The sequence below is a fragment of the Solanum lycopersicum genome, chromosome 11 (assembly GCF_036512215.1).
Source record: "Solanum lycopersicum chromosome 11, SLM_r2.1".
Classification (NCBI taxonomy): domain Eukaryota; kingdom Viridiplantae; phylum Streptophyta; class Magnoliopsida; order Solanales; family Solanaceae; genus Solanum; species Solanum lycopersicum.
Genome location: NC_090810.1, coordinates 53,524,066 through 53,550,179, shown reverse-complemented (window position 1 = coordinate 53,550,179; position 26,114 = coordinate 53,524,066). Strand labels below are relative to the sequence as shown.

The window sequence follows — 26,114 nt, the reverse complement described above, 5'->3', positions numbered from 1 at the left end:
CCATACAATGTCTCATAAGGGGCCATATCAATGCTTGAAAGGTAGTTATCATTGTAGGAAAATTTTGTAAGAGAAAGGTGATCATCCCAATAACCCTTGAAGTCTATTACACATGCTCTCAAAATATCATCTTAAGTATGAATGGTACGTTCTACCTGACCATCTGTAGATAGTTGAGATGGTGTTCTAAGGTTAACTTGAGTACCAAAACTTTTCTAAAATGACAACTAGAAATAAGAGGTAAATTGAGGACCTCTATATCAGATGATACACAAAGTAATCCCATGTAACTTGACTATCTCATTAATGTATATCTTAGGGTAGTCCTCCACCAACTCTATAGTATTGACCGTCAAAAAGCGAGAAGACTTAGTAACTCTGTGAACTATCACCCAAATGGAGTAATGTTGTATGCTAGTACAAGGTAACCCTTTAAAACAGTCCATGTTGATCTCTTCCCACTTCCAAGTAGGAATGTCGATCACTTGAGTTATACCCCCTAGTTTCTAATTTTCTACCTTGACTTTCTTGAAATTAGAGCACTTATCAAATTAATCTGCTATATCTCTTTTTCACACCATTACAATAATAGAATTTCCGCAGATCGCGGTACATCTTAGTTGTGTGTAGATGAATTGAATATTATGAGTATGGGTTTTTACAAGAATCCGCTATCCCAACACACCTACCTTTGGAACACATAATCGACCCTAATAGCGAAGCACACCATCTCCCCCTTCGGAGAAAACCTTAACTCTCTATTAATGGACTACACCCTTGAGCTTGAGCAATATTTGATCACTCTCTTGCTTTTCCTTAACCTACGCCACCAATTAAGATTCTAACTCATTTTGAACTGTAACACCACCATTTGATATGCTTATAAGACAAACTCTTAAATGATCAAGCCTGTGAACATCCTTTGCTAGCTCTTTTCTTTATTCCTCAACATGTGCTACACTACCGATAGATAGTCAGCTAGGAGCATCTGCGGCAACATTTGCCTTACCGAATTGTAAAGCACATTCATATCATAATCGTGAATAAATCAAGCCATATTGTCTAAGAACATTGAACTCTTTCTAGGTGAACGCATATTCAAGACTTTTAATGTCTGTGAACACCTATACATGAACATTATACAAGTAATGTCTCTATATATTGAGTGCAAACACCACTTTTTTGAGCTCAACGTCATGAGTCGGATAGTTTTTCAAATTTACTTAGAGTTTTATGGAAGCATAAACGATAACCTTAGCTCGCTGCATCAACACACAATGTAGGCCATCTCTTGATGTATCATAATATATCACGTAACCATTTGAATCATCTAATAGAGTAAATACAGGAGTTGCAGTCAACCTAGTTATTAGTTTGCGAAGCTTTTCTCAGAATCATTTGACCACAGAAACTTGACCTTTTTCTGAGTCAATTTAGACAATGGAGAGGCTATGGATGAAAATCCTTCCACAAACCTTCTATAATACCCTGCTAGACCAAAGAAACTTCTTATATCTATAGGATAGGTAGGTACGGGCCATTGTTTCACTGCTTTTAGTTTTTGGGAATCTACTCGGATCCTCAACATGATACTACATGCCCATGAAAAGCTACAAACTATAACCAAAACTCGTACTTGCTGAACTTTGCAAATAATTTCTGATCTTTGAGAGTTTCCAAGACAATCCTCAAATGACTAAAATGTTATTCCTCATTTCTAGAGTAAATGAGGATAATATCAATGAAGATGATGACAAACAAGTCCACATATAACTTGAACACTATGTTCATCAAATACATGGAAGATGCATGATCTTTGGTTAGTCTATATGACATGAATACAAATTGAAAATGATTATACCGAGTTCTGAAGTATATCTTCAAAATATCACAATCTCTTACATTGAGCTAATGATAAAACCGATCTGAGGTCTATCTTTGAAAAAAAACTATCACCCTTAAATTAATCAAACAAATCATCAACCCCGGGGATGGGATACTTATTCTTCATTGTGACTTTGTTCAACTGCCTATAGTCAATGCAAATTCAGAGAGAGATATCCTTCTTCTTCATGAACAATACAGGTGCATTCCATGACGAAATACTAAGTCTTATGAAGCCCTTTTGTAGATAGTCTTTCAACTGCTCTTTTAATTCCTCAAGCTCTGCTGGAGCCATTCTACAAAAACGAATTAAAATAGGCTGGTTATATGTAAGGAGATCCATTCCAAAGTTGACTTCCCTTGTCAGAGGGACTACGAGAATACATTCTGGAAACACTTATAGAAACTCATTAACTATGGGATGGGACTCAAGAGTTGGGGTTTCGGAGTTTGAATCCTTAAAGTAAACTAGATGATAGAGATACCCCTTAGATTTTTTTCTGCCCTTAAGGTAGGAAATGAATCAATCTATAAGCGCTAAGCAACTACACTTTCAATATAATATTGGTTTGTCTAGAAACTAGATATAAACCATCCTAGTTCTGCAATTGACTGAGGCATGACATGAATGAAACAAATCCTTCCCTAGAATGACATTGAAGTCAACCATTTCTTATTCTCCCAGATCTGTTGAGGTGACTTTATGTCACACTATTACAGGGTAATTTCTTTATGCCCGTCTAGCTGTAATTGGGTTCACCAACTAGATTAGAGATTGCGAAATGTTCTAAGAGAGTTTATGGAGTAACATGAAACTTGACTATTATATAAGGAGTTGCAAAGGAGATAGTGGCCCTTGGATCTAAAAATGCATCAACATCAAAGAAGACTCATAATGTACTAGTGACTACATCAAAAGAATCTTTCTTGTCTTCACGAGCCTGCAGAGCATAAAGATTGTTTTGGTGTTGTCCGCAACCTTTACCTGCTGACTTACCCTACTGAGTGGATTTACTTGCTGGTGCTACGAAGTTGTGGACTAAGCTATACCATTGCTACCTCTTTTACCCTGTTTAGAAGGATAAGTCACCAACATCTGACAAGACTGGCCATACATGAAGCATTATTCCTTTCCTGCAAGGAACTCGCTGGATTGTTTTTACCACACTTAGAGAAGTTGGTTAGGTTTTTGTACATGAAACACTTCTAAGTAGGGAAATTTAGGTAGGCTTTGGCACCTAAAAAACTTCTGCAAGACATAGAGCTTGATGCCCTAACATTCTAATGTTGTCTAGACTTGTAGGATGGAACACTAGCTGATGAAGGTGCAAGACTTGATAATATCTGTTGACCCTGCAAGTTATTTTACCACCCGGTTTCTACTGAGAATATTCATAGTGTCCAGTCCTAGCCTTCTTGTTCTCCTTCTCGTGTTCCCTAAGCTAATCACCTTCAACATGATTAGCATAAATCATGAGTCTAGAGATGTTCATATGTGCTAACAACATATAATTTATGTACTCCATCTTCACTAACTTCGACACTCCATATAAAAACTTATTCATTTGAGCCGTAGAATCAACAACCATGTCAGGAGCATCCCTAGAGAGTTAGGTAAAGTTGAGGCCATACTCTTAGACTGTCATGCTACCTTGTCTTAACTTTATGAATTCCCAAGCTTCTTCCTCTCTTATCTCTGTCGAGAAGAACCTATCCAGAAAAATTTCACTAGAAATCTTTAGTTGAAAGAGTTGCATACCTATTTTCCTTCCACTGACTATACCATACATAAGCGACATCCTTAAGTTGGTAAGATTCCAACTCAACCCAATCATTTTCAGTTACCTGGATCAATTCAAAGATCTTCTAACCTTATCAATGAAGTTTTGTGGATCCTCTCCGTTCTGATCCTAAGAACATTAGCAGATTCATCCTAACTAAATCATGAACTCTAGATGTAGTTAACACAACTTTAACATTTTCCAAAACTAGAGCCTAGGATGGTTCTTCTTGGACACACTCAGAAATTTGAGCCAATATGTGAATGGCATCAAAAACTCTAAATTCAAGACTTCTTCGTCAAGGTCTATAGGATCTATGTTATCCTTTGTGGAATTCCTATTCGTAGCATTAGCTCTACGAGGAGGAATGATCTTAAAAATAGAACATCAAGTTAGAATGTAATTAGATCACACCTTACACATGATAACACTAACAAGAAAGTGAAGATTTTCTTAAAAACACTTTGAGCCTCCCACTCATTAGATTTGGTGCGCACTACATACGCATTAAAAGGACTATACTCAGTGACGATTTTCACAGATTCTAAGACACTTAAACCTAGTGCTCTTATACAAAGTTTGTCAAACCCTAAGGTACCCCATGCGTGTCTACTAGACTTAGGATCACAAGTGACCGCAAGCTAACCCTATTATCATGAAACAAGCATACAAGAGAAATAAGAAACTCAAATACTAAGCTAAATCTAACTATAGGGAAATACCCATATACTAAAAACTGAATATTAAATCTGATAGTTTAAAACAAGAGAAATACAAAACTCAAATACTAAGCTAAATCTAACTATGTTTGAAATAAGTATCTATTGACTAGAAATGTTGGGACATGCCAAACTAAATCAAGGAAAATAAAAACTAAATACTAAATGGGATAAAGATAAACATATAATTGGTACTCAAGAAATGAGGACTCACAAGTGTTGTTATTGAACTGAAGATCACGAACCAATCTATGTGTGATATGATTGTTGATGACCTTAACTTACATCAAGAGAATATGTAGCGCAGAGTATACAACAGTACTTGGAAGGTACAATAAATATGAAATAACATATAATTGAACAACGCAATACAACAATAACATAATCTAAACGTGATAAGGAATCTTAAATACTAAAAGTAACTAATTTAACTGCAATGGCCAAGTAATAACATGTTTATACTAAATATTGAAACCTTGTTAATGCAATAGAGACTTACAAAACTGTGGAAACTACTCATAATTGACATAATATCACATGATCTAAATGCAGATTCTAACGTCAACACCCCATCAAGAGGACCCAATACAACCGGCCAAAGGTTTAGAGGCATACTAGCATGATCATTAAAATGATACCCATAGAGGGGACTTAAAACCTATGTGGCTTGTAGTTCTTAAACTATAGGGGTGACAGGCCCTAGTCGAACTCGATATTATTTTATTCCCAATAAAATTGAACAATTAATTTGGTAATGATACATTAATAATTAAGGCATGTATAACTAAATAACTGGAAAACCTAACATAGCGTGTATAATTCAAGAAATAATGAAATACATAGCTAGGGTTCTAAAATTCATGCAATAAAGTAAGTAATAACATAATAATCTGATTTGGAACATATGCATAAGTAATTCATGAAAACCTGCTAAAATTCTAGAAACCTAAGGTCTATTCATGATAGGGAAATAAAGAATGTAACTAAATTATAGAGACCTAATGGATGGAAGGAATCAGCTAGTGAAATCATATATACCCGGTGACGAATTTGATGGAGAAGTTTTTTGATGTTAGGGATTGAACAGATGAAATCTTACTACGTTCTTGAACTAGGGTGCTTGACCTCTTTTCACCTTTGACGCTCTAATTTTTGTAAGTTTTATCAATGATTTAAGTTGGGTAAGTCCTGGTTGTGTTTCTAGGCTAAAAATGACCAATATCACGAAAGTTAGGGTTAAAATTACAAGGTTTAGACGTCTAAAAAAATTGGAAAAGATCGAAACAACCTTGACTTAAAACTATAGTTGGGCTCACCACGGCAACCTTCATGGACGACATACTTGGTTGTGGTCTACAATTGGTAACGAAATCCTAAAGGTCCGAACCACATGCTCTCCGATTGACTGTGTGAAGAACCACAAACCTTGAAAGTATTGTGGTCTTTACTTTATGTGGGAGTCTGAGGGGCTAGCAATAAGGGATACTACCTAACCTTCTACGGGGCCTCCCACAATTTAAGGTGTCTGTGGCGTCCACTTTGACATGGGATTCTACGGACTGGTTAGGAGGGTCTAATGGACTCAACACGATAGAGCCACCACGACTTGTCGTCGGGACCACGACCCCTAAAGGGTCCTGTTGTCTAGCGCCTGGGCCTGGTGGATTCTAACTCCCTACAACAAGCAAGTCTATGGACCATGGACCCTATCACGGTTCCATGCTGCAGACAAGTTCTACAATCTTCTTCATGGTTTGATTTCTGAGGTGTTATAGTAGTTAGAATCAGAAGGGATCAAAGGTACACCTTAAATGAACTCAGACAGGTCAAACGACTTAATAGGGATAGGGGAAGGCAATGGTGCCTCACTGAGTTACGTTGGGCGTCATACCATATATTTCAGAGGCACAATTTTGATGCACTGCACATGGAGATCCAGCCCTTTCCCACGAAATCTGATGAATATTTCATTCTCGTTTTTTATCCATAATTTGACTAGAATTTAATGGTTTCTTCAAAACCCTGTTAGAAATGTTTACTCAACTTATTTACAAGCAAATCTACTTGAAACCCGTCAAGAATAATGGTCATGAACAAGATCCTTGCGTCAAGATTTAAACCAAATATAAAAAATTTAATAACGAAGAAAGCAATGCAAGAACACTAATCAAGAGATTAAATTTCTTGATATGAAGGATGAATTCAAATATGTAATCATTATTAGTGATTGGGTGAATGAATCCATCACATGGAAGCTTACGTACCTTGATTTTGTAAAATAATTTGAGAAATCTCACGAATCTTGACGAACACCTTGAACCTTTTCTCTTTTCTCCCCTTGAAATGTTTGCAAAACCTTAAGCGTATTGGGATTGTAAAAATTGACAAAAATCTGATTTCACCCAAAAAAAAAAAACTAAAAACGTTTTAAGTTGATGTGGTAAAAAAAGACAAAAATACCCCTCATTAATGAGGGTAACTTTCTTTTATTAGATAGGCGGACCTCAAGCTTGAATATCTCCCTCATCTAAACTTGAAATATTTCAAACTTGGTGTCATTTACAAGAGGATTCAAAGACCTTTCATTTGATATCTTATGAGACATTTAACTCATCATGTACTGAAAGTTATGATCATTTAAAGTTGACCCAAAACTCAAACTTATGCTTAACTTTAACAAATATCAGTCTCCCTCTTTCAAAATTTCGAGTTCTTTCTAATTTTAGCCCTTCTAATGCAAAGGTTTTACATATTCCACAATCACTCTACTTTCACTATACGTGTCACTGATCTCAAGAAAATTGTGATTGTGAAAAGTTGCATTCTCGTGCGACAGACGAATGAATTGTCCATTAGTGTGCAATAATTGCACCATACTCTGCTTCAGTTTAACCTTCCACCCAATTCTGGTTTGTGAATGCATGAAAGGAAATTGGTGGTACATGGAATTTCTATGTCTCTAACCTTTATCTCAATTATTGGTGCAGGTTCTTCTTTCTCAACTCGTTCTAATGAAGATGTTGGTTCATTTACAACAAGAGGGAGTGCATAAGTGAGTTTTCTTTGCCTTCTCCAGTAGTGGAAGAATATTTTTGGTTCATCTATAGGATTAACTGATCCTTGATTGTCGTCCAGTTTTAAACTTTTATCAAAACCTGCAAATGAATGAGTAACATCAAGTTGTCAACACATGCTTTTTAGCTTCCAAAATTAGAAAAATCAAATACATTATCATTTAAATTCCTCGGCAATGGCGCGAAAAACTTGTTGAGCCCAAATTGCACATGCAAGTTCAAGTGGTCGTTCAAGTATTAAATTGGCTCCTATAAAGAGTTGGGTATCGTACCCACAGGGACATACACTTTGAATTACTTAATTTCTCAAACTTTCAGTTAAGCATAAATATTATTAAGATTCCTAGAGTGATTTATTTTATATTTCTAATAGTTAAACAAAATGTCACAAGAATGATTCAATTTAGAGGTTTTCACACAATTACTGGATAAAGTCCAGGGTTGCAACTCTTATCACGATAAATGATATTTATATCATCTACATCAGTATAAATCAAATATTTATTGAGTGATAAAAGGGTTAGATGTATGTTTATTTTCTTTAAACCTCTAATCGCCAATGAAAAATGACAACCTAACTCTATCATTAATCGAGGATAGGTTAGACCAAGTATCGCGCATTCAAATTTCTTCATATATAGAGACCAAGCATGATTTCTATTTATATCCCCATCATATATACAAAGTAACCTAAATTATTAACTGTTAATTATTCTCCTTGTTTCCCAGGTTCTATCCTTTTATTCTCCTTCCAAGTTCACTTCGAGCAATGTTTTTATTTCAATGGTGCTAAGGCACGAAATACGAAAATAAAAATATAAAAGAGATTCATATGATAATTGACATTAAACAAGGAGAACTTACTTAATTTTAATAATCTTGTAGCCATTACACTAAAAAGAGGGTATTTAGCTACTCATAATCATTGATTTGATCAAACAATGTTTAAGTATCATAAAAGATCGTAGTTTAGGAAATAACATAAAAAATTATGAAATAGCACTCCAAATCATTGTTCATCAAAGCCTAGAAAAATAATGTTTTAATAAAATAGAGTATTATACTTTATATACTACAAGTTAAAAGAACCAGAATTGGAACTCAAGGGCACCACATGGAGGCATTCATAAATTTCGTTTTGAGATCTTTTCTATTCTCTATGATGCGATAGATAAGTACCACCTTTACTCAAAGTCAATTTTTGCAAACAAAAATTAAACTCCCTTTCCATGATGTAGAGAGTAGACAGAGCACTCTATCTATAAATTAATCACGAGCCCAAAATAAACTTCCTCTCTGCGATGCGGGAAGGATACAAGTTATAGTTGAAATATTTTTCTTCGTTCTTCTTCCTTTCTTCTTTTAGATTTAGATCTTTTGTCTTCCCCATTTTCAATTTTATTGCTATTTTTCTTCCTTTATTATCAACTACACAAGGTGCATAACCTTCTTGACCCTTAACATTCAGTCTAGTAATTCTAAGTAGGTGCATCACCTACTTGCCCTTTTCATTTAAAATGTCGTCCACTAATTCTATGTAGGTGCATCACCTGCTTGTAACATACTAGCATAGTTTATTCAAGAAAGAACCTCACTTATTCTACACCATTTTCCTAGTATTAATTTCCTTACAAGACCATACCACTAATACGCACTTGACAACATTGACTTTTACATCGAATAACGCCTTTTACTATCTCAAGTTTGAACTGGTTTTGAGTTCACTTAGTCGTATATGTATTGGAATGATCAGGGTATTACAACTTTAAAAACCTATTACATTTTTCTTAGTCGCATAGGAAACGGAATCAATAACTATGCCACAAGGCAATTTATAAGTGTCATATAAAAAGATTTAGTGCATATAGAATATGGGATGTTACATCCTCCTACCTTTATGATCATTCATCCTCAAATTATACGTGTAGTTGATACTTGGTTCTTAGATTTTCATTTGGAGATTGCAAGATTTTTCTTTGTAAGTAGGACTATCCAAAATCTATTGACTAATCTAAAACATGCATACACAAGTCTCGTAAGATGTCTCAATTGATATGGCGTATGAGTAAGAAAATGACAAATTAAACCATTTTCTTGACCATGTAATTAACTTAAAACACACAAGTAGAAATCATGATAATAACAAATTTAATTTACCTAAATACAAGACATGCATATGACATATCAAATGAACAAATGCTTGTTGGACTTATGATCATACAACGGGAGCACATGATCTCAGATCTTTATGTTGGTGTTTAGAATGAGGAGGGGTATTTAAGATCTCAACCATCATTTATTTCCAAGTATCTTATGTTATATTCTAGTCCTTCCACGATATTTCAATAAAGGTTACACCTTTTGTGCTTAGCTTTCTTGCCTAAAAATAAACAATAACTATAGTATCTCCTAATTTGTAATATAGAATGGACACATCAAATCATAGGCCTAATCTATAGGTGTTCTGGTATTGCTCCTATTTCATTTTATGACTCTTTTCAAAGATGAGTCTTATAACAAATCATAGTTTTTAACATAAACTATAAAGTTTTATCCTGAACATTCCAGATAAGGCATTATGAAAAGTTATTTATCTACGGTTGTGATTATAATTATATATATGCCCACCCTGTTCTGGTCAAAATCTCCACTACCTAATGATACAAGGAAACATTTTCCTAATATGTTCAAAACACAAGTCGATAAGCACAAATGGGCATAAGTATATGTTTAAATATGTCATGTAGGGTATTACACACAGGCAAACTAGCACAAAAGGGATCATATAGCATACTAGATAACTTATAGAAAAATATGGTGTACGGGCGCATATGGTTCATACGGTAGCTTGTGGGTTAATGAACTATAGGTAATATACGAAGTGGACTAGATGATCACATGATTCATGACTATTAAAGCTACAAAATGTATAATATGTAAGTAAGAAGACTATACATGGAACAAAAATCACATTGAGCAGGTGTGATATATCGCATGGATAGGTGGACTAACATATCAATAAGTACACATATGTTATATAAGCAAGTCAACACATGACACATGTATATAGAAGATATAATGCCTATAATGTATAAGAAAATAGGCCACGAGGCATGCAATATATACAAATGGTTTATGATGCATATGATATGTAATTGAGTGATGTGCAAGTGGTATAACCTGCAAACACTATCTTTGCCCATAACATGTGCTCAAATAGATTGGAACAACCACACAATTTGGACATGTGACATGTGGATAACATGTAAGGAAAAGGTCCTATGAAAACATATAGCTATATACAAGGGTGCTCTAAAGAGGATAACACTTACATGCAAGCATTCTATGATATTATGTAACATGTGATTAAATAATCCACAAATTATAAATGACATACAAATAAATAAGTTATAGAACATGAAACAATTATAATTATATAACAGACCATCTTTGGAAACTATGAGAATTCATATAGAATCACTCTACCATATTAACGACAAATACATTGTTAAGAATTAAGTCACGGGTGGGATAGTTCTTCTCATATTCTTTACTCGCCTCAAAGAACATACAATTGATTTCCCCATCTACTCTTGTCAATCCCCTTCTAATTCTTATATATGTTTTTATATTGGGATTAGGTTCCATCTAGGTCAATATAAATACCATAATTAAGATACAAAAATAAAATCCTTAATAGTTCATCTTTTGGAGTACGAGGTCGAGGTCAACTTTTCTTTCATTAGTAAATTGTGTTACATCACACTCAATGTATGGTTCCATTTGAAGGTTGAAATAAAAAAATATTGAAGTTTAAACACAACATAAAACATGAACTTTAATATCAATTAAATTTCATGTACCTATAAAGTTATATCATTAGTCATAACATCTCAGAGTTAGTTGTTTTAAGATTAATAGATATGTATGGCCATGCTAATAGATTTTTTCTATAACATGCGAGGGTGATCCGACTCTTTTCCCAAGAAAGGTAGCGAATCAGAACAAGTAGAATATGATAAATATTTCCTCTCCACTAACTAGACTATGACTGATGAATTACTTCAGGGATATGTTAAATAAATCATTTAGTAGCTCTATTCCATTTGATGGAAGTCTATACATGTGTGTGTAATGATCTACTTCTCTTTGATATTAATTATTTTGATGAACTAAGTCCATGTATCTTCTATCAAGGTAACCTATGTATTCCCCTCTTTTTTTTTTTTTTGTTTTAAATATCAAGTGTCAAAACTTGAATCAATGCTGAAATAACTTTTCCATTTAACAAAGGTTCACAAAGTTTTTCCTGTGCCTTTTATAACTCATTAGGTTTGAAGAGTTGATACCTTATTATTCCCTCTTACACTTAGCAATCAATCTTTCATAGACACCTATCTCACTCTTTTATAGCATCATAATAATAACCCTTACTCCTATGCTTAGGGGATTTGAAGTGTCCCATCTCTTTCTAACTAAAAGATCTACATACATATTCCGCCAATATCATTTAATCTTCATTCTAACTTGCTTCCTATATAACAAACACCTTCAACCAATATTAGTAGTCTCATCTACTCTAATCCCACTACGTATAAGATAACTAATCAAACTTAGGTATAACTAATCAATTTTCCTTTTGTTAACCTTACTCTTAAGTTACATACTAATCCCCAATATCCAAAAGTTTATAGTAGGAACTACCATAAATATATAATTTTTATCCATTATCACAATTATACAATGTTTTATACCCATAAAATGAATATAAATGTTATTAGTACTTATTCGCGGTGGTTTGGCACATACCACATAAAAATCCAACTATTAACATATTATGGGTGATATATGTTGAGAATTTATTACTCTCATTCCAATTAGGTACCTCTCTAGTAACACTATTGCACTGATGCATTCACCTTTGGAATTGTGTCACTCCTGTCTTCCAACAAAAAGAAAGTGGTTCAACTACATCAAATTCGAGACATATGTAATAGTGGAAATTCAATGTATATCACAGACAAAGAATGAGTGTCCTATATAGGAACGGATCCTATTAATATGGAGGAAATATAGAAATCAAGATTTTCTTACATTCTCCTTAGTAGATGTGTTTGGAAAAGGTATAACTCATATACTTAACTTGGTAAACCTTCATTTTTAGTATATACTATATCTTTCTCAATTAAACCAACATAATATAAATGGATGAATGCAACTTTAGATACAAGTAACATAAAAGATTTAACATACCTTATGTAGTTGGATGGTCAAATAAAATGAGCTCAATCTAGTCTATTGACATTTAAGTTAGCATTAACCTAAACATGCAAAATTAAATGCAGCATCTCTAACGAGGGACATTACGAAAGAATATACTGAATATTTAAGGCATAATACAACCATATGTAAAATAAGAAATCAAGTAAAACTAAATAACAAAAGATAAGGATTAGAGACCACCTTTGCTTATATTTGTTGAATCGTGTCTATGAAATTCTTTTCTTTACATTGGTGTACGTTATAAGTTTTGTAAGGCATATTATACAAATGGAAAGTTCATAAGTGGTAGAAGAGGATTACCAATGTTAGGAATTTTATCCAACTGGATGATGTCCTCATAATTCGACAAATTTGGATAGTCCCTTGATAGGCCTTTCCCCGTTGAGCTACCATCCTTCTAAACCAATTAGTATTGTCCCATGCAAGGATTTTTACCTTGAGCTTTCATTCTTTTGTAAAAATTAGGATAGACCCATGCTAGGAGCTTTAATGTTGGCCTAGATTCTTTAATTTTGGAAATTGGTGTTTTGGTTTTCATAACTCTTTTAAGATTGTACTTTTGATGATCATGACTCTTTTCAGAATGTTGTTTTTGTTGTCATAATCATTGTTGGGATTTGAAACTATGGATTGGTAGTAGAAGAAATACAAATATGGACTTATTAAAATGAAAATGCCATAGGAATCAAATGTGAGTCCAACGTAATACTTAGGAGCTTATATGACTCTTTAAGCATTTTGATATCTCAAATTGAAGCACATATAAAGTGAAGACATTTAAAAGACAACAAAGAGGTTTAAACTCTATATGATATCAAAATACTCACTAATTAATATCAAATACAAGGTATACATAAATATATAACCAAGGGAAAATATTGATAGAATCAACTAAAGGACAAGTACGTATCCAAGCAAGTACATATAAAATGTACAATAGAGTAAGTAAGGACCTTGTGAGGTAATATTATATTCTAGCATGATGGGAGTAATAACCAATAAGAGAACATACGAACAAACAAAAATATGAATTATATGATGGAATAGACAATTGAAGCAAGTTGACAAGATATAGGAAGATTGTATATCGAACATATAAACCTTTGTACCATGTATAATCTAGGATCATTAGATCTATATAAAGGAACACGGGCCAGTGGTTCTTTGATGATGAAATAACCTTTAACGTTGCATTCTAATACTAGGTAGAATAAGCACGTACATTTAATAATCAACTCATATTAGAGAACTTATGACTTCACAAATTGGACTTATTTAGGGCTATAATTTCATAGTAATAGTGTCCTTGAATGCTTTTTTTGTCTCTATTAAAGATGAATAACCTTGAGTTTCAGGTATTTTTACTTTGAGAAAATGCATGGACATTACTTAGAAAAAAAGGAGCAAAGAGGCTGAAAAAAAGAAAAAATAAAGACCTGAGGATCACTAAGTCCACTTGGCGACTCAGAGATAGGTTTGAATATCACTCTTTGCTCTAGTGTGCTGGACCTAAAGGAAATGATTAAATCGGCAAAGAAAAGGAACAGTCAGCGCATCATCGAGAAGTATCATTAATCAATACATTATATTTCATTGATACAAAACATAAAGATGCTTTGATTAATCCCAATACAACGATGAAGTTACTAGAGGGAGAATCGCCGAATTATTCTTCAATTCTGACTAACTGTTGTAAGTGATCTTCTACATCACTCATTTTTGAAAACTGTAAATATTTTTTTTGTGTTGTAGCATAATATACACTATTATTAGACTTTTAGCAAATAATAAATATTATTTTTTAAATTTTAGAGTTGTAAGTTTTAGAGGTTTTTTGGAGAAGAACTTTAAGACAAAAAGGGTTTCATCACCAGGGATTTGGACTTGGGTCTCTTGGATTCTTTATTCTTAAAAAAGCAACAAGACATAAATCTTCATACTCATTTCCATGCAAGATCATTTAGGTATAATTTTTTATCTCTTGATGTATTGGCTAAAAACCCTAATTCTTTGGGTGTGATTTTGTGAATATAGTGTAAATTAGTTGTTGGGCCTTGCTTGCTTATTGTTTATAGTATTTTAGTTGTGATTTCGTTTAGTAATTTTAGGTTAATCTAATAAGGTGGTAGTTACAAATATAATCTCATATATGTGTTCCCACCTTCCGAGAGATTGAAAATGAGAATCTTATACTGCTAAATTGATAGATTGTGATAGTGGGTCGACGTGAGGTTTAAATTGAGAGAGTTCACCTAGTATCACATCACACACTCAACTGGAGAGAGTGAGTGGGTTAAGGTGGAGGCTATGCTTTATTCGTCAAGTGGGTGTCCGAGAGGAAACCATTTTAAATGGGGTAAGTTTCTTGAGAGAGCTCTTATTTCCCCTTAAAGTCTATTTTAGTCGCAATTACTCTATGAATTCTCTATCCGAAGCATGTATATAATAATCTTATTTATTCTGTTTTCCAATCATATCCGAAGAATTCCCCCTCTCTTGATTTAGTACTTTTTAATTTTTTTTAATTTTTAATTACCAATAACAAAAACCCCCCATAGATAATTGATGATTGCATCACCCCATCTTTGATTTGTAAGGTTTTTATTTGACGATGTCTAACCACGACTAATTAGATTTTAATTTTTATTCTCTATTACATCTCACAACCAATACTTGTAAAAACTATACTATGGTATGATTGTCGACTCTTTCATTGGAAGTTGTTTATTTGATGATGTCACCAATCAAGTACTCACCTTAATGCTTTAGGGAGTAAAAACTTAACCTATGGATCATTCGCTACCAAGGACACTTAGAAAGCTTAATTAGCAATACATGTGTACGATTCATGCCACAAAAACAAAAAATCGAATCGCCTTACTTAAATTGCTGTACCACATTGGATATTACACTGTGTTAATTGTTTTCCTTTAAGATTATTTATCTACTTTTGAGTAAAAAATAAAACTAGAGTTAGTAGTTGGTTAAAAAGTTTTGGCTACTTGATAATACCAAAGAGTATTTGGTTGTATATCTATAATTGATCCCATCAAAAGTATTCTTCCCATCCATTCTCCTTTAAATTTTTTATATACTATACATCCTTTCTTATAATTCCTCAGAAGCTCCTTGGTGTTAAGCACGTCTGCAAACCTGAATTGAAGTAATGGCAGGAAGTAAGCTCATGCAATACTCAATTAAGTGGTGTATCGCTAAACTTTCAATGCTCTATCCTCTAACCAATTCCCATGATATCCCTGTACATATCCTGCTAGACCCCCTAATTTTATGATACACAAAATAGTTCCTAAGCATCACAATGTGAAAGTAAAAAATTAATTCATGGCTTCCGATCAACACCCCGTGAGTTCCAACTAACACAACTGTCACGACTGGAGTCTAGACTTAGATAAGACCGGTGTCGTTGACCTCTCAGAGGTCGTAGACAAGCCTACCTACATTATTCTTTCTTTACATAGATTAATTTTAGCGGAAAATTTGAAAAATTTTGTTTCCTAACATACTTATAAAAAGATTCTCATTAACACGGAATTGTTCACCATCAACCAAAGAAATGATTCAATTATTATTTAATGTATAATTCCAAAATTGCACCAATACATAGTGCGAATAAAAATAGAAAAGAAACGCTAGTGGAACATGCTCCACAAGCTCAACTCTAAAACTAACCTAGGATATAAAACATTAGCATCCTCGAAACCATGAGGACCTACCATCTCCGGATGAATGCTAGACGTTCGGATGATTGAAGTGATGATCTCGTAGCTCTATCATCCACATGTGCATGCACCTAAAATAGTAGAGTTTGTATAGGGTTAGTGCACACTTGTACAATGTATGGGATATGAAAGCACACACCACGGACATGCATTATAAAGAATAGCTCTTTCCTAAGAACAAGAATTTTGGAAGTCAAGTCAATGGACTTGCCAAATTAAGATTAGGAAAGTTTCCAAATTTTTATTAGGACAGTCAATGAACTTTCCAAATTTAAATTAGGAAAGTTAGTGAGCTTTCCTGATTTTGAATAGGAATGTTCTCCCAGGAGATTAACATACAACATCACACTTTTCATATTTGCACACAGCACGTAACATTTACACAAAGCACATATCAAATAGCATACAACACAATTTGCATGAAGCACATAAATTCTTTAATATCATTCATTCATATGCCATGAGACCTTGGAATCATGGAATTAACATTAAGACATCTTAGAAAGGAGGGCTCAACAGATGTGACCTCAACTAGGGAGTCTTCATTAGCAAACAAAGAGTCTGCTTCGTTCATTCCTACGTACTCCATTTCATTTCATTCACAGGCCAATGTAAACACAAGGTATACCTAGGATGTAGTTTACGACTTCATTAGGTTAGTTGTGCAATGACCAAGAATGACCTATTGTCATTACTTGAATCTAACTCACCTTTTGATTATCCTATCCTAACACCTTTGGTATCATTCATTTCATTCTGTACATCATTTGAGGCTGGCCTTATTCATTCTTTCGGAACATTAACTTTAACCGACATAGATTATGTGAGCATTATGAAATCTAGCATCTACCCCACACCGAAAATAGGTGGAATCACCAGACAAAGTAACTCAATAACATGCTAGCGTACATGGGAATCAAACCCGCCAGAACCCTCTCTATATTGGCTGTACAGGTTTGAAGACTAGGAGATATAAGGATACCCATACCCTCCATGTCGAACAGTCTCATCTCATGAGAGTTATGTGAACCTCCACCCTTCCTGAAAGAAGGAATCACCACTCATAGCTAGTCTAACAGTGCTCAGTACAAAGTTTCATTTCATTCATCTCATACGTCACAGAAGCTGACTTCTAGTATGAGGATATCATAGCTCATTATATGATTTGTCATCTCATCATTTGTATTAAGTGTGTTAAGCTCAACACCTTCATTAGTATGTTCATAGAGACTGGTCTTTTCATTAACTTACACTCTCATAGGTGAGTACTTGTTGGTAACATTTACATAGGCTCATTTGAGATTGTTCTTATCTTTTCCATTATCCTCATATAATATTGACACCACATTCATTAACATTAGCACATTTGCTCTTCATAATTACTCACCCTTTTTTTTTACAAGAATAATCATTTCATTACATGCCAATGCACTTGGTTATTTATGTGTTTCACACTCTTACTTGATCATTCTAGGGTTTCATCATTTCATTATATAATAATTATTTCATCGTATGCCAATGCACTTGGACATTCAGGGTGTTTTACAACCCTTCTAGTGCTACATCATAGCATTACATATATCTTAGGTTCACTTACTTCTGAATGTATGCTTGACTTATGAGTATATACACACAAGCCATGAGGGTTCATTCATTGTTCGTTAAGTAATTCATACATTCCTATGAATAAGTAGCTCAAAACTTATTTATCTTGTATATATGCCAATATCTTGATTTCAATCTAAGTAGGCAGTATTATTCTTGGATATTTTGTTGACGTATGACTTATGTATTAGTACGAAGTTTAGGCAAGGAAACCATATTCGAATCACTTGGATAACATTTACATTGTTCATTGATTTTTTTCATCTCCATAACATTGGTACTCGATATTGAACCCCGACATTAACATTGTACCTTAAATTTTCTACTTGGCTTCCTCTTAAATTGGCCGAAGGGTTGTGGGTTCAAACCCCACAACCTCTTTCATTTTATTCTTTAATATTTTCTAGGGAATTGGGACATTGTGTGTTCAAACCCCTACATTCTCTTTATTTTTGGTTTTAATTTCGCTAGAGGCTGTGAGGTGGTGGGTTCAAACCGCCACAACCTCCTATTTTTTTTCTTTTTTTAATTAAGTTCATTAGGATAGGCGTTTTGGCAGTGAGGTTGTGGGATCAAGACCCCACAACCTCATTGTGTTTTCTCATTTAAATTTTGTCATTCTACATTCCAACCTTGAGGTCGTGGGGTCGATTCCCACGCCTCACATTTAGTTTTTTTTTATTTTCTCTTCCTTCACTCGCTACCTGGAGGTCGTCGGTTAGATTCCCACGCCTCCCATTTATTTATTTTAATTCTTGTTCTCTTCTTACTGACCCATCAGACCTAATTTCGATTCCCCCAGCCCCCTTTTCTTTCTCGAGAGTTCCAGTAGCTAAAGGGTGAGGTCACAGGTTCGAATCCTAGTGGCCTCACCTCTTTAACATGCATTAAATTTCCAGATTTGAAACTCTTTATTGAATGAAACTAATGTACACTAAGCTTGAAATTTATTCATAATTTTTAGCTTCCTTTAATGAACCTTTTCATGTGATTTTCATAGGACATTTCACCAAGCATTTAGTGCATTGTTAGGTCTAAGTTTACTAGTAACATTAGTCAAGTGTTTTCACTCAAAATTAGTAAATTCACACCCCATATGAACATCACATTGCATAAAACTTTTGCACATAAAATTCAAGGATTATACATGCCTTTACACATCTCCAAACAGTGACAAACTTCACTACCACACATTGTACACACACATCAATTTTTCACATGATTCCAAAAACCATAATCATTATTCACAAAATTTCGAAAATGCATACTTAAACATAAACATTACGAGAACAGATTTCATCCCTAATTTGTACCTGCAAATATACCCAACTTAATGTTCAATGGGAGCTAGTGATAGGGACATGCAAAGGAGGAAAAATCCTAATTTTCGGTATGAATATCTTGAATCTTAAGGTGTATCTCGTGAATGGGAACAAGAGGATAGAAACCCATACCTTAATTAATGTTCAAACGATGAATTTGCTGCCAAAACCCTCTTCAAAATCAGTTCAAGCTACCTCAACGTCCATACCACTCAACAAACAACTTCTCTTTGCCTTAACATTTTTGGTTGCTTTGTTTTTCTTAAAATTTCACCTAAGTTATTTAAGTTAATAGAACTCTTTATGTTATTTATGTTCTTTGTCCTTTTTAGCAGTAACCAACGTGAGAGAGATGATGAAACGTGAGAGAGAGATTGTGAGAGAAGAGTCTAATAATAGGAGTTTTAGTTTGGGAATTAGTCAAACTCCTTATTAATTTAAATAAAAACCTGATTTAATTAGCTTAGTGAAAGTAACATTATACCATTAAAAGAAATCAGATTATAAATATTAATTACATAACTTCCAATGGAGCTCGAACTCGGGTAGAGTGGCCCTTGGGAAATGGACCATTTTGTGACAACCTAAGCCGAATTGGTTATTTAATTAAATTAACTAATTAATTAATTAATTCCTACCATTTTACCCCTGGACCCTGAAAACTTAAGAGTTCTTCTTTTTAAGTTCAGTAAAGACTCCTTTGATTAAATCATTGTTTTTGAGAGACCTATATCGTTGGTTCCAACCTTTTCAAGATCAACTAACTCCCCAATTTAGTTGTCTTGGCAGTAGTAAAAGTTCTGAGGTATGGTTCTACGCGTATCAATCCGTGTGAACCTTGGTATAATCACAAGAATTCTTGACACATTAAGCATTTATCCTATTCGTTTTTTGAGTTGTTGCATTATCGCCCCCCGCCCCCAGGAACATTCTTCCCCGAATGACACTATCACTACATATCGTAATGCCATTCAGATCACAACATAATCACTATGCACAATCAAGAAATAGTAACAAAATATGGAGAGATAAGAAAACATAGACTTAAGAGTAGGAAATATAACCTAAGGAGCTGAAAAGATGAGGGTAGCAGGATGTCATTTCGGTCTCAGCATCCCATGTAGAAGCCTCAACAAGATGATTTCTCCACCACACCTTCACTGTTGCAATTTCCTTGTTCCTCAGCCCCTTGACCTATCTGTCTAAGATCTCAATAGGTACCTCTTAATAAGACAAGTCTTCATCAACCGCCAAAGCTTCCATAGGTAGAATCGATGATGTATCACTTATGAACTTCTTCAAAATAGAGACATGAAAGACTGGATGGACAGAATCTAGCTCCACAGGCAATGCTATATCATAGGTCACCTCACCCACACGCTGTAGGATCTCATATGGCCTAACATACCTTGAACTCTGCTTCCCTTTTCTACAAAATCTCATCACCCCTTTCATAGGTGCTATCTTCAAGTAAACCTGGTCACCAACCTCAAATTCTAACGACTGCTTTTTGATGTCTACATATGACTTCTGTCGGCTTTAAGCAGTAGCCAACTGGTCCTTAATCACTCTAACCTTCACTATGGCCTCATGAATGATCTCTGGACCCAAAATGAATGTCTCTCTAGTCTCGAACCACCCAACTAAAGATCTACACCTCCTACCATGCAATGGATCAAATGGTGCCATCCCAATACTGAAGTGATAGCTATTGTTATACGAGAACTCTGTCAAAGGCAGATTTCATCCCAGCTACCTCTGAAGTAAATTACATACGCCCTTAACATGTCCTCCAATGTCTGAATGGTGTGCTCTGCCTGCCCATCACTTTGAGGATAAAATGCCATATTAAGATTTACTTGCGTGCCCAAGCTTTTCTAAAAAAATCTCCAGAAATATGAAGTAAACTGAGCCCCCCTATCTGAAATGATAGACAAAGGAGTCCCAACCCACCTAACAATCTCATCAATATAAAGTCATGCATAATCCTCGGCTGTGTAGGTAGACTTCAAAGGGATAAAGTGAGCAGACTTAGTCAACTTGTCGACAATAACCATATGGAGTCATACTGCCTCCTAATCCTCGAAAGACCAACCACAAAGTCCATTTAAGTCGCTTCCCACTTCAAACTCGAAACCTCAATAATTTGAGTCAGACCACCATGATTAAGATGCTTTGCCTTAACCTGCTGACAATTAGGACACTTAGCCACATATTCTGCAATGTCTTTATTCATGCCTTCCAACAACAGATCTTCTTAAGAACATGATACGTCTTGGTGGAACCAAGATGTATGAAATATTTGTGAACCATGGGCCTCTGCCACAATACTAGTCCATAAATGATCCACATCTTTTACACATAACCTTTCTTGATACCTAAGTATACCATCACCTTCCAAAGCGAAAGACTCATTCATTTTTAACAACATTGAGTCCTTCAACTCAATCAACACGGGATCAAGATGCTGACCCTTATTGACATCAACTACCAAGGATGATTAAAATTAGGATGAACTAAAACACCCCCCACTAGTAGAGTCAACCAATCGCAAATCCAGTTTGGCAAGTATGTGTATCTCTTTGGCCAACTACTTCTTCTCATACTTACATGGGTCGTACTCCCCATGCTCATCTTGCTCAAAGCATCAACCACAATATTAGCCTTACATGGAGGGTAGTGCACATTCATGTCATAATCCTTCAACAACTCAAACCATCTCCGCTGATGTAGAGTTAATTCCCTCTGTGTTAACACGTACTGGAGACTCTTATGATCTTTGAATACATCCACATGCACTCCATACAGATAATGCCTCCACAACATCAGTGCAAATACCACAGCTGCCAACTCCAGATAATGAGTGTCATAATTTTTAACATGAACCTTGATATGTATGGAAGCGTAGGCTATCATCTTACTAGCTTCAATAAGAACCCAACCCAAACCAACCCTATATGTATCACAATAGACAATGTAATTCTCACAACACTTAGGCAGAGTAAGCACCAGAGCTGAATTGAGTCTGTCCTTGAGCTCCTGGAAAATATTCTCACAAGTCTCTGTCCATTAAAACTTGGATTTCTTCTTCGTCAAAGCTCTCAGTGGGGTTACAATGGAAGAAAAGCCCTCCACAAACCTGCGGTAGTAACCAACCAATCCCAAAAAGCTATAGATGTCAGCAGGAGTAAGGGGTTTTGTCCAGTTCTTAACAGCTTCAGTCTTCTTAGGGTCCATCTCTACACCATGGTCGGACACAACATAACCCAGGAAGGTCATTGATCTCAGCCAGAATTCACACTAGCTGAATATGGCATAAACTGATGTCGTCTATGTACCTGTAAGGTTAGTCTCTAATGGTGTTCATGCTCTTCCTTTGTTTTATAGTAGATTATAATGTCATTAATGAATATTACGACGAAAGAGTCAAGGTATTCACGTAAGACCCTGTTCATGAGATCCATAAATGCAACAGGTGCATTCATGAGACCAAATGACATGACTAGAAACTCATAGTGATCATAGCGGGTACGAAATGGTGTCTTCGGTATATCTCCATCCCTAACCCTAAGATGATGGTACCCTGAACAAAGATCAATTTTTAAAAAGAAACTAGACCCTTGAAGTTAGTCAAACAAGTTATCTATTCTTCGAAGTGGTTACTTATTCTGATAGTAACTTTGTTGAGTTGTGGATAATAGATACACATTCTAAGGGTCCCATCTTTATTTTTTATAAACAACACTAGAGCGCCCCAAGGGGATATGCTCGGCCAAATGAAACCCTTATCAGTGAGATCTTTCAACTGCATCTTCAACTCTTTGAGTTCTGTTGGAGCCATTCTATGAGGAGGAATTGAGATTGGTTTAGTATCGGGGTCTAAGCCTATGAAAAAGTCTATCTCTCAAAGGGGAGGGACTCCTGACAAATCTTCAGGAAACACATCTAAGAACTCATTCACTATAGGCACTAAGTCTATGGATGGAATTTCATGATCTAAATCATTATCACTCAAAAGATGACATTGTAACCCCTTAGACATCATTTTATAGGCCTTAAGATTTGAGATCAAGGGATTAGGAAGACTCGAATTGTACCCCTTCCAGAGAAACTGTTCTTCATTAGGGAAACGAAATCTCACTACTCTACTATGATAGTCCAAGCAAGCATAACAACTGTGAAGCCAATCCATGCCAAGAATAACATCAAAATCATGCATGAGTAACTTAACCAAGTTCGCACACATAGTCTTATCACCTACAACTATTGGGCGTTCCTTGTATACTCTATCAGTTCTTACATTTTCTTGTAATGGTGTACTAACCACAATAGGATCATGCAGAACATTAGGCAAAATCTCAAAAGTTAGAGCAAGCAAAGGAGTTACAAAGAAAAACGTAGACCCTGGGTCAATTAAAGCATAAATAGAAGTTGAAAAGACTTGCAGCAAACCTGTGACCACATCAGAGGAGTTCTCCTACTCCTTCCTGCTCCTTCCTGTCCTTCAGGGCATAGAACCTGTTCCTTTTAGGAGTCTTGACTACTGCTGCACACTGTGGATTTTGAACCTAGGCTAAGCATTACCTACAAGCTGACCTCTATTCTATGGTCAGTCTCTAACCATGTTCCCACTCTTACCGCAGCCAAAGCAGGCATTAATGCCATGTCTGCACTCTCCGTTGTGAGCTCGGCCATATTTAGCACAGTTCTTCTTAGGACACTGCATCTCACCTCCATTGACCTTCTTGTGCTCAGGTCTTCCTCCTCTAGGTGCTTTAATCCTCTGAGAGTTAGAGTTCAAAGAACTCTATTACCCCCTCTTTAACCTGGGATGCTCACGGACGCCAAAATTGGTTCTGTGGCCTCCATGGATGGGTCCTGCCTGATCTTAAGACATAGGACTTGTAACATCATGAACCCCTCTCTTCTTGCGACTGTCCTCTACCAACTGGACGTGCACCATTAACCTGGAAAGGTCTATATTATCATGGAGCATCGCAGACCGATACTCCTCCTCCAGGTGTCTATTTATTCCTGTGAAGAGACTGCTCATCTCATCTCTACTGTTCTAAACCAAGGAGGTAGCATACTTGGATAATTTCAACAATTCTCAGTACTTTCCTCATTCTTGCTATTAAATACTAAGGAAAATAACATACCTTGATAGCTTAACAAATTTCAGGGAGTACTCCCTGACTTTCATAGATCCTTGTTTAAGCTTGATGAACTCCTCAACCTTGGCTTCCCTCATCTCTCTTGGGAAGAATCTGTCTAGAAATTTTGTCATGAACATCTCCTAATTGACTGGAACTCCACCCAAAACTCGCTATATTTCCATATCTTGCACCAAGTCTGTGCAACATCCTTGAGCTAATACGAAGCCAGTTCAGCCTTCTCAATATCTATGGCCCCCATAGCCAACAGAATCTTATGTACCTCGTCCACAAACTCCTGAGGATCCTCTGATATCTTAGACCTTGTGAATATACGAGGGTTCATCGTCCTGAAGTCTCGCAGCCTATCATCCATGTTGCGAACCGGTAGGTTCTCTCTCTGAACATCCTGTTGGTTGACTTCTGCAGTCATAGCCTGAGCCTGCATCTTAATTGGTTGTGCCATTTGAGCCAGATATGCCCTCAACTCAGCATCAGGAAACCCAATTAGGTTAACTAATATGGACACTCCTTCAGCTGGAGTTTGAGGTGGATTCTGATTACCCCCTGAAGCTGCTCCTCCTCTCCTCTGACCATTATCTCTCCTAGTGTTCATTCTCTGAAAAAAAACAAGGATTGATGTTGGACACGCCCATAACACAAAGAACTCATGCATTAGGAAAAGCATGATGATATCAGAAAAAAGTAAATTTTCCAACGTATCATGTAGTCTCTAATCAAAGATAGTGGTGCATTTCACTACCATGACTTAGAAAATACTCAATGTGGTTGATGTGAACTTAGATTCCTTGAAATTTAACATAGTGCTGTGATACCAACTTTTTCATGACCAGAGTCTAGAATCCCGACGAGACTGGCGTCGTTGACCTCTCAAAGGTCGTAGACAAACCTAGTTACTCATTTTTACTTTACATAGGCTAATTTTAGTAGAAAATTTGAAACTTTTTCTTTCCTAACACAAGTATAAAAAGATTCTCATTAATACGTAATTGTTCATCATTAACCATCTAACATTAAGGGATAAGTAACTGAAAGAAATACTTCAATTATTAGTAAGTGTATAATTACCAAAATTGCACCAATACATAGTCTGAATAAAAAGAGGAAATAAACGCTAGTGGAACATGATCCACTAGCTCAACCCTTAAACTAAGATAGGATATAAAACAGTAGCATCCTCGAAATCATGAGGACCTACCAACTTTGGATGAATGCTGGACATCCCGATGACTGCAGCGATGATCTTGTATCTCTTTCATCAACTTGTGCCTGCAACTAAAATAGTAGAGTTTGTATAGGGTTAGTAGACACTTGTACTATGTATGGGTATAGGAAAGCACACACGACGGACATACATGAGAAAAATTAGCTCTTTCCTAACAACAAATTTTTTGGAAGTCAAGTCAGTGGACTTGCTAAATTGAGATTAGAAAAGTTTCCAAATTTGGATTAGAAAAGACAATGTCCTTTCCAAAATTGGATTAGAAAAGTCAGTGAACTTTCTTGATGTTGAAAAGGAATGTTATGCCATA

The 26,114-nt window shown here is 35.4% G+C and overlaps 1 protein-coding gene across 1 annotated transcript; it reads right to left on the bottom strand.

Annotated features, from left to right (window-relative positions):
* Nucleotides 1-23,312: 23,312 nt before the first annotated feature.
* LOC138339463 (uncharacterized) lies at nt 23,313-24,659 on the bottom strand. The gene is made up of 4 exons (XM_069291063.1): nt 24,568-24,659; nt 24,327-24,471; nt 24,047-24,191; nt 23,313-23,812 (listed from the first exon to the last, which is right to left on the bottom strand). Exons 1-4 carry the CDS (start codon nt 24,657-24,659, stop codon nt 23,313-23,315), a joined length of 882 nt encoding a protein of 293 aa, XP_069147164.1.
* Nucleotides 24,660-26,114: the final 1,455 nt, after the last annotated feature.